The 9,489-nt window shown below is 38.2% G+C and overlaps 1 protein-coding gene across 1 annotated transcript; it reads right to left on the minus strand.

The window, feature by feature from the left end:
* Positions 1-5,166: 5,166 nt before the first annotated feature.
* Positions 5,167-8,038, minus strand: LOC143858417 (gallate 1-beta-glucosyltransferase 84A24-like). The gene is made up of 2 exons (XM_077369075.1): positions 7,175-8,038; positions 5,167-6,095 (listed from the first exon to the last, which is right to left on the minus strand). Exons 1-2 carry the CDS (start codon positions 7,898-7,900, stop codon positions 5,307-5,309), a joined length of 1,515 nt encoding a protein of 504 aa, XP_077225190.1. The 5' UTR covers positions 7,901-8,038; the 3' UTR covers positions 5,167-5,306.
* Positions 8,039-9,489: the final 1,451 nt, after the last annotated feature.

Consider the following 9,489-nt stretch of genomic DNA (forward strand, 5'->3'; position numbering starts at 1 on the left):
CCCAAATAATGTGGCCCCCACTGTATTTTAAGCTAGTGTGTAGATAACTTATCTACACATTTGTGTAGGAACCATTCTCTCTCTCTCTCTCTCTCTCTCTCTCTCTCTCTCTATATATATATATATATATATATATATATATATATATATATATAGAGAGAGAGAGAGAGAGAGAGAGAACGGGTTCTACACACAAGTGTAGATAAGTTATCTACACACTAGCTCAAAATACAGTGGTGGGCATATTGTTTGGGTGATCCAATCCATTCATTTGATTGGCCCTCACATAGATAGGGTGTCCACAAAAAATCAGCTCCATAGAATCATCCTAACCCTTCGAACCGTGGTGGCAAAAAATGGACAGATTTGTGAAGGTTTATACACGTCCATTTTACCGCCACAAATCGTAAGTTTGGGATGATCCTATGGAGTTGATTTTTTGTGGACACCCTATCTATGTGAGGGCCAATCAAGTGAATGGTTTGGATCACCCAAACAATGTAGGCCTCCACTGTATTTTAAGCTAGTGTGTAAATAACTTATCTACACTTGTGTGTAGAAACCGTTTTCTCTCTATATATATGAGAAAACGGTTTCTACACACAAGTGTAGATAAGTTATCTACACACTAGCTTAAAATACATGGGGGCCCACATTGTTTGGGTGATCCAAAGCATTTATTTGATGGGCCCTCACATAGATAGGGTGTGCCCAAAAAATCAGCTTCATAGGATCATCCTAACCCTTCGAACCATGGAGGCAAAAAATGGACAGATTTGTGAAGGTTTATACACGTCCATTTTACCTCCACAAATCGTAGGATTGGGATGATCCTATGGAGCTGATTTTTTGTGGACACCCTATCTATGTGAGGGCCAATCAAATGAATGGTTTGGATCATCCAAACAATATGTTCTCCACTGTATTTTAAGCTAGTGTGTAGATAACTTATCTACACTTGTGTGTAGAAACCGTTTTCTCATATATATGAGGAAACTGTTGGTGAGCTTAAGCGCACCATAAGTTTGGAGCTTAAGCTCCCCAATCACATGGGTCCCACATTTTCTGTGGTGATCCAAACCATTAATTTGCAAGGCCTTATGATAGATAGGGGGTGTACCAAAAATCAGCTCCATAGGATCATCCTAACCCCTCCATTTGTGGAGGACCAAAAATGGGCAGATTTGTGTCTGTCCATTTTTTGTCCTTCACAAATGGAGGGGTTAGGATGATCCTATGGAGCTGATTTTTGGTACACCCCCCATCTATGTAAGGGACTTTCAAATGAATGCTTTAGATCATCCTAACAAAGTGGGCCCCCATGTGATTGGGTGCTTAAGCTCACCATAAGTTTGGTGAGCTTAAGCTCACCAACAGTTTCCTCATATATATATATATATATATATATATATATATATATATATATATATATATATATATATATATATATGAGGAAACTGTTGGTGAGCATATATATATATATATATATATATATATGAGGAAACTGTTGGTGAGCTTAAGCTCACCAAACTTATGGTGAGCTAGCTTGCCCAATCACATGGGTCCCACATTTTGGGGAGTGATCCAAACCATTCATTTGCAAGGCCTTATCATAGATAGGGGGTGTACCAAAAATCAGCTCCATAGGATCATCCTAACCCCTTCATTTGTGGAGGACAAAATGGGGCAAATTTGTGTCTGTCCATTTTTGTCCTCCACAAATGGAGGGGTTAGGATGATCCTATGGAGCTGATTTTTGGTACATCGCCCATCTATGTAAGGGACTTTCAAATGAATGCTTTGGATCATCTTAACAAAGTGGGCCCCCATGTGATTGGGCAAGCTAGCTCACCATAAGTTTGGTGAGCTTAAGCTCACCAACAGTTTCCTCATATATATATATATATATATATATATATGTGTGTGTGTAGAGAGAGAAGCATCTCTTGAAGTATTGGAGACGTGCCCAACACGGATAGTTCATCCATTTAGAAGAATCCATGTTAGCATCTCATGAAGTATCGGAGACGTGCCCGACAAGGATACTTCATCCATTTAGAAGAATTCATGTAACATGTTGTGATTCCTATATAGTTTTCACAAGAAAAGAGAGACCACAAAAGTCTTGCTTTCCAAGAACAATAATGCCAAACTCATTTGTCAAGTTGTCATCACTCTCTTCGATAAGAGTTTTCATAAACATGATCAAATTTGAGAGAGTCAGTGTCAAATGTTGCGTGTCATATGTTGCAATACTATGAGTACGAGTGTCAGAATCTAAGACGGGGTTTCGAGTGTTGGATTTGATAAACTTCTAAAAGAATGATTTGTGGATTCAACAAAATATTTTAATAAATACTCAAATTTTAATTTTTTACATAATAATATGGTTATAACCAGTAATATACTGAAATTTTTAATAGGTTATAGATAGAATGTTTTAAACCTATCTAAGAAACCTACTATCGGGAGGGTAAAACTCAAAACATATGATAGTTGTAAAGTTGTGGTAGTAGTATTGAGGGAAAAAATAGACCAATAGCGATCTAGAAGTGTCTCATGAAGTATAGCAATTGGTGTCGTGCTAGACACGGATACTTCATCCATTTAGAAGAATTCATGTAACGTGGATGATATGATTCCCATGTAGTTTTCACAAGAAATTAAGAGAGGCCACAAAAATTTTGCCTTTCCATGAACAATCTATAATGCCATACTCCTTTGTTATCACTCTCATCTATAAGAGTTTTTATAAAAAATTATCAAAAACTGAGAGAGGCAATGTCGGATGTTACAACAATATGAGTACGAGTGTCGGAATCTGATAATGGCATCGAGTGTCCGATTCGATAAACTTCACAAAGAGCGATTTACAAAATATTTTAATCAATTCTCAAATTATAATTTTTTAGATAATAGTACGGGTATAAAAAGTAGAATATTTAAAATTTTAATTGGTTATGTGGATTGAATATAACTCAAAACATATGGTAGTTGTAAATTTGTGGTAGTAGGATTTATTAAAAATAGATTAATAGTTATCTAGAAGTGCCTCATGAAGTATCCATATAACATGGTTTGATGTGATTCCTAAGTAGTTTTCACCAGAAATTAAGTAGTTTTCACCCGAAATTAAGATGTGATTAGTTTTCACCAGAAATTAAGAGAGAGAGAGAGAGAGAGAGAGAGAGAGAGATGCCACAAATGTCTTGCTTGTCCAGTGACAATAATGAGAGACTCGCCTGTCGTCACTCTCATTAATAAGAGAGAGAGAGAGAGAGAGAGAGAGAGGCCACAGATGTCTTGTTTGTCCAGTGACAATAATGAGAGACTCGCTTGCCATCACTCTCATTAATATGAGTCCATATAACCGGTCAAATTGGAAAGAGTCAATGTCGATGTTGCGTCGTTATGAATAAGAGTGTTACAATCTGACCTGAGTATAGACCTGGCAAAAGCAACCTGTGCCCGCGGGTCGACCCGACCCACCCGCAAATTTGCGGGCACGGGTCTGACTTTTAGTGACCCGTCAAATTTAACCCGCGGGTTGACCCAACCCGGAAAAACACGGGCTGGGTCGGGTCAACCCGCTGGCACCCGCGGGCACCGGCATTTTTACAGTAATTTTTAAGAATTTCTCGGAGAATGTTATCAGCACTTGAGAAATCATCCTATGGAAATGATTTTTGGAGCATAACCTATTCAGGCTATGGCCCATCTAATGGACGGTTTGGATCATCCGATGGTGTGGGCCATACCATACTTTTAATAAAGTGAGAGTGCCCTCAGTAGTGTTGATAACATTTCGTTTTTTTTTTTTTTCATATGTGGTAATACTCTGTGCAAAGATGCGCACAGGCGAAGGTTTCTAGCAAAAGTAAAAAGCAAAAAAAAAGTAATCCAGAACAAAAGTAAAATAACTTAGTTTATAAAGTTTGAAAATGAAAAATTACGTATAAATGGTTATGAAGTTATAAAATTACGAGAAAAATACTAACAACACGTAGAGAATTATGACAATTACTGGAAAAACTTCTGCTGTGCGGTCAAATCATGAGAATTGGTCAAATCATGAGAATTACAATCCCATATTATATTTGCGGGTGACCCGCGGGTCACCAAAATTCTGACCCGCAAAAATGCGGGTCATCTCTTGACCCGACCCGTGTGACCCGCACCCGCATCACCCACAGGTTGACCCGGCCCGACCCATCCGTTTGCCAGGTCTACCTGAGTAGCAAGTGGGCCGGATTGCTCAAACTTCAAAAAGATGATCCCCTCTTCATTACTAGGGACACCCAGCTAGAGTGTATCTATGACTGCAAAGGGGCTGATGTACTTCACTTTTGAAGAAATGAAGTTACCTGATTGCCACGTATAATGCAGCTGGGTGTTCCAAGTGATGAAAAGGGGTGTATTTGTCATTTGCCTTTGTAGAATTGACAAAATATGCTAATCAATTCTCAAATTATAATTTTTATCTAATAATGTGGTTATAACAAGTAATATATTAAAATTTTAAATAGATAGAATATTTTATATCCATTTAATAATATGTAGTTTTGGAATGGGTGACTTCAACAATAATCTTGCTTGTCATTACTCTCATTAATAAGAGTTTTCATAAAAATACAAGTGTTAGTATCCAATACGAGTATTGAATGTCAGATTCGATTTTTAAATTAATTTTGTTTTACATAATAATATAGTTCTAACTTCTAAGTTCTAACCATGGTTTAAAATTTCGACCGAAATCCGAAATTTCAGATACCGGTGGGGACCGAAACCGAAAATTTCCGAAATTCAATTTTTCGCCATTTACCGAAATTTTGGATTTTGGTATGAAATTTCGGTAATTTAGGCATTATTTATTTTTTATTTTAAAAGTGTTACAAACTTTCAGTCCGAAATTTCGGAATTTGGGTCCTAAATTTTGAAATTTAAGTCCGGAATTTGAAACCAAATTACCAAATTTCAGACTGAAATTTCGGTTTTTTGTGGGGTCCGAAACGGTTACCAAAACCGAAATTTTAAACCTTAGTTCTACCCACTAATATTTTGAAATATTTAATCAGATTTGTAGATAGAATATTTTATATCTATTTAAGAAACTTAAAAAAACATATAACAGAGATCGAGAAGTTTCATAGGGATATTGACCAAAACTTGCGAAATGCCAGATTTTCATATAAAAACTTTAGTAACAATTACTCCTTACCTAAACATATTTTGATAATTAATAAAGAAGACAACACCCACAATCCCCATTTTAATAATGACACTGCCCAAACCGTCCGGCAAATATCCTACTCCACAGCCTTAAGAGTGGGCTCCTTCACTTCATCCAATATTATCTCATTACAACTGGCTTTCATATGACTCCCTTCTCCACCATGTTTTCCGGCGAGATTCGACGCCCGGCGCTTAATATCATCCACAAAGGCTTCAATATTCCGATCAGAAGAGCCACCCTCGCCCACCGCCTCTCTCGCCGCGTCCTTCCATTTCAAAGCATTTTTCTTCATTTCAACAGCATTGGTTCCACATGTAACCTCATTTATGCATCTCACAACTTCCTCCTTCGAAACTAAGGGCCCAGAGTCCTTCCTTAAACGGACTCCAACCCCATGAACTTCAGACAAAAACTTGGCATTTGTTACCTGATCACCAAACTGAGGAAACCCAATTACTGGAATTCCACTACTTAAACTTTCCATGCTAGAGTTCCAACCACAGTGTGTGAAAAAGCAGGCCACTGAAGGGTGCGAGAGCACCTTTTCCTGTGGACACCACCCCACAACTTTCCCTCTCTCTGCGGTTTCTTCCACAAAACCCTCCGGTAATCCGGTCTCCGTCGAGTTAATAGCCGGTTTCACTACCCACAAAAAAGATCTCCCACTGTTTCTTATTCCCAAAGCTATCTCTTCCATCTGGTCTTTCCCCCAAACAACCACACTCCCAAATGATATGTAAACTACGGATGAATCCGGTTGAGTGTCGAGCCATTCCAAGCAATCGTCAGCTTTCCATAAATCACCACGGACGTCCGATCCTATTCCATCGATGGACTCGATCGATTTAAATAGTGGGCCTACCTGTTGAAATATAAATGATTAAATAACACCTAACTCTAATACCTTATATTAAGAAGCTTTTGGAGTAAATGGTTGTTTCACATGGTATCACATAAAATCTCCAAAGCTCTATAAACTAATGCGTAACGAAAGGAGTGTTGAAGTATATAGTTTTTATATGGTGTAAGCTCATGTAGTCTAGTATTTTTACAAAAAAATACTGTAGGACCCACACCCAAGGTTTCCTTGTGGAGATTATGCTTGTGCTGACCCAGGGAATTGTCGGCCTCCATAGCTTCCAATCTAGCAAGGATGTCTCTGAGGTGAGAGATTCTCGTTCTAATATCCTAAAAGACATATTAATAGATTATTTCCAAGAAATGAGCTTAGACTTCATAAATTGAAGCTTCTTAAACAAGACAAACCAAGCAAATGACCGGCTTGAGACCACCCATTTTTTAGAGATCAGGAAGGTTAGGATGCTGCAGCTACATCATCTCGAATCTGAAGGGAGACTTAGCTTGGAAACTGGAGCCCGCCTAAGATGATCCAAACCGTCCTTTGATGGGCCACAATGTAAATAGGTGGTGCCAAAACAACCATTTCTATATACAGGATGATCCTAGCCCTCCAATCTACAGAGGAACTGAAAACTATAGAAACCTCTAAGCTCAGAGGGTTGGGATTATCCTATGGGAATGATTTTTGGGGCTCAACCTATTTACGTTATAGCCCATCAAATGGACAGCTTGGATCTATAGAGCGGGCCTTACAATATTTTAAAAAAAAACTCATCTACTCCTTGTAAAATCTTTGATGTGCATTTAAATTAAAGAGAAATGATAGATGCAGGGGCCTCTTTATAGATCACGTCGCTAGGTGCAACCGAATTCAGTTTCTCAACCGACTTTAAAAATGACATAGATCGATTCAAGGGCCCTTCTAGGCCCTTCATACCACGCATCGATCATTCCTCTAAATTAAAATATTTAAAAGTCATATAACATTAGTTGGATAATACTTTACCATTCCTCATGATTCAATAACATAAGTCTATCTAACCCCTTAAACTTTTGGACTAATGGGTTGTTTCAAATTACCGGAGTTAGCTTGGCCGGAGAAAAGCTCGAAATTGACTCGAGAACGGTACTCTCGAGCGCATCAAATGAATCAACTAAAACCCACGAAGCTTTAGACATGTTTCCAAACTGTTCCGTGATGAGGTCCGTTAAGGTAGGGTAAGGATTAGTCGGAAGTAGAAAACTCGGCACGTCGTCCGGTCCTAATTCCGGCATCCCCGGCAGCCGGACGGTAATATCCGGCTCCTCCGAAGATGGATATCTGACCGTCTGATTGAAATAATGCCAATACGCGGCGAAAACCGCACAAGATTGGACCCACAACATAGCACAATTAATACCCATATCATTTGATATGTCTAAAACCCAAGGAAGAAATGGGTTATTTATGACGTAAGAAACAGGTCGTCCCTCTTCGGCTTGCCGGGAAATTACTCCGGCAACGGCAGCTGGGCCGGCGATCTTTAGCTGTTTCATGTAGGCATCAAAGTCTAGTCTTTTTGGGTCGTTTAAATCCCAACCGTCGGAGAAGAATTCGAACCGGAGGTATCCTTTTCCGATGGGTGTTGGGTCACCGACGGTGGCTTTTCCGGTGGCTTTTTGCATTCTTTCAGATAAGTCAAGGGTGGTTGAGAAAGTGACTAAAAGTCCTTTAGAAGCGAGATATTTAGCGAGTCTGAGTAATGGGTTTACATGGCCTTGGCCAGGGAAGGAGAATAAGAGAACATGAAAGATTTGGTCTCCCATTTTCAGAGGAGAAATGTGAAAAAATGGAGGGAGATGTGGTGGGAGAAAGGAAGGGGGTGTTATTAGTAATATAGGGTGCTGTCGTTATTTGTAAATTGCGAGAGCAATGACGTATTTCTGACCGTCTGTCCAAATGCTACACGATGTGTAAATTTATATCCTACGAGTCGTATTCACAAGAAGGGATATTTTTTTTTTTTTATGGTACAATATATGTTTGCCTTCTTCTAGAAATATATGAAGGGAAGTGATAATAGATTAGCCTCTTGTTTTGGAGCATGGAACACCACCCTTTGGCTCTGTTTGGATTGTGGGAAAATTTTGGAATAGTTTGGAAAGGAAAAATATTATCAAAAATTTCTAACTTTTCGCACGAAAAAAAGATACCTCGATCTCTATTCAATTTTTAGTTAGAGGGTCCTGTACATCTAGCCCTCCTCAGACCCCGCAACGGCATGAGCCTCGTGCATTGGGCCGCAGTTTTTATAGGGATCTTCAATTTATGATAATATCTCTCTAAATTAACTATAGTTTTATCATTTTCCTCTGAATCATAGACAAAGAGAAAAATTCCAAGGAAAAAAGGGGGGAATAAGTCATTTTCCAAATAGAAATTTAAAGCTGTAGTTCCACCTGCTTTCGTTTGTCGTTTCCTGAAAAGAAAGACTTCAAGAAAGGAAATATAGGGAGAGTGAAATTTATTTCATAGTATATTCATCATAAATGGGTCGTTATTCAATGGATGTGCATTTTTTTCAAAGTTGAAAATGAGAGGTTTAAAATCAAAACTGGAGCCATTTGTACATTAATGATACTAACTATAATTTATTTCTTAGTCTTTGTAATGGATGGGTCATGCACGAAAATTCGCCTCCAGCCGCCTCCAGATTATCATAACCCCTCCAATTTGTGACCTATAGATGGATGTTGAAAGATCAATTCTTTTACATAATAAATTTGAAGCTTTTACGATGATTTTCTAAAATCCGTCTCTAATAATGAAACATGAAGAGGATTATGGGTTTGCAGACGTGCAATACGATTTGAAGAAAGGAGCAGTATGTAAAATCTGGTTAAAGAATATGTTGTATGTTGCATATTTGCACTCCATTTGAATTCACAAATCTTAACAAGCATTCGATTCGATGTAAGGAAAAAGATTGCCCGTGAATGATAAATGCAATCAAATATATGGATCATGTGCAGGTCAAAACATATGTCTTAGATCATACAACGGGTTGGAGAGCATAGACTTGCATATATGCAAATTTGCTTGAGAAATTAACACCGACATTATTATCAAATACATCAAAAGAGAATAACAATAAGTTATCAAATTTTTTTTTGTGGGTAAGCTGGGGTTTGGAAAGGACCCCTACTATTTTATTAGATAAAGAGAGAGAATTTTTTTTTTGATGGGTTAGATAAAGAGAAAGATTTTACATTTATGGGCGCAATATGCCATCCCTAACTCGGAACACATGAGAGAGGGAGATCCAAAACTTGGGATAGACGAACACTAAACCTAAGAGTCTGAACTGCTCAATACTCGTGAGTTACATAATCGGCTAGCTTTATGGGAGTATGTT

This window comes from Tasmannia lanceolata, unplaced genomic scaffold, assembly GCF_043159265.1.
Source record: "Tasmannia lanceolata isolate RefF3 unplaced genomic scaffold, GAP_Taslan_0.1 ptg000003l, whole genome shotgun sequence".
Taxonomy (NCBI): Eukaryota; Viridiplantae; Streptophyta; class Magnoliopsida; order Canellales; family Winteraceae; genus Tasmannia; species Tasmannia lanceolata.

Excerpts from the sequence above, each read along its gene's own strand:
- LOC143858417 (XM_077369075.1), bottom strand. The coding sequence starts at position 7,900 with ATGGGAGACCAAATCTTTCATGTTCTCTTATTCTCCTTCCCTGGCCAA. Across the intron at positions 6,096-7,174 it reads CTCCGGCCAAGCTAACTCCG|GTAGGCCCACTATTTAAATC; the intron begins GTAATTTGAAAC and ends ATATTTCAACAG.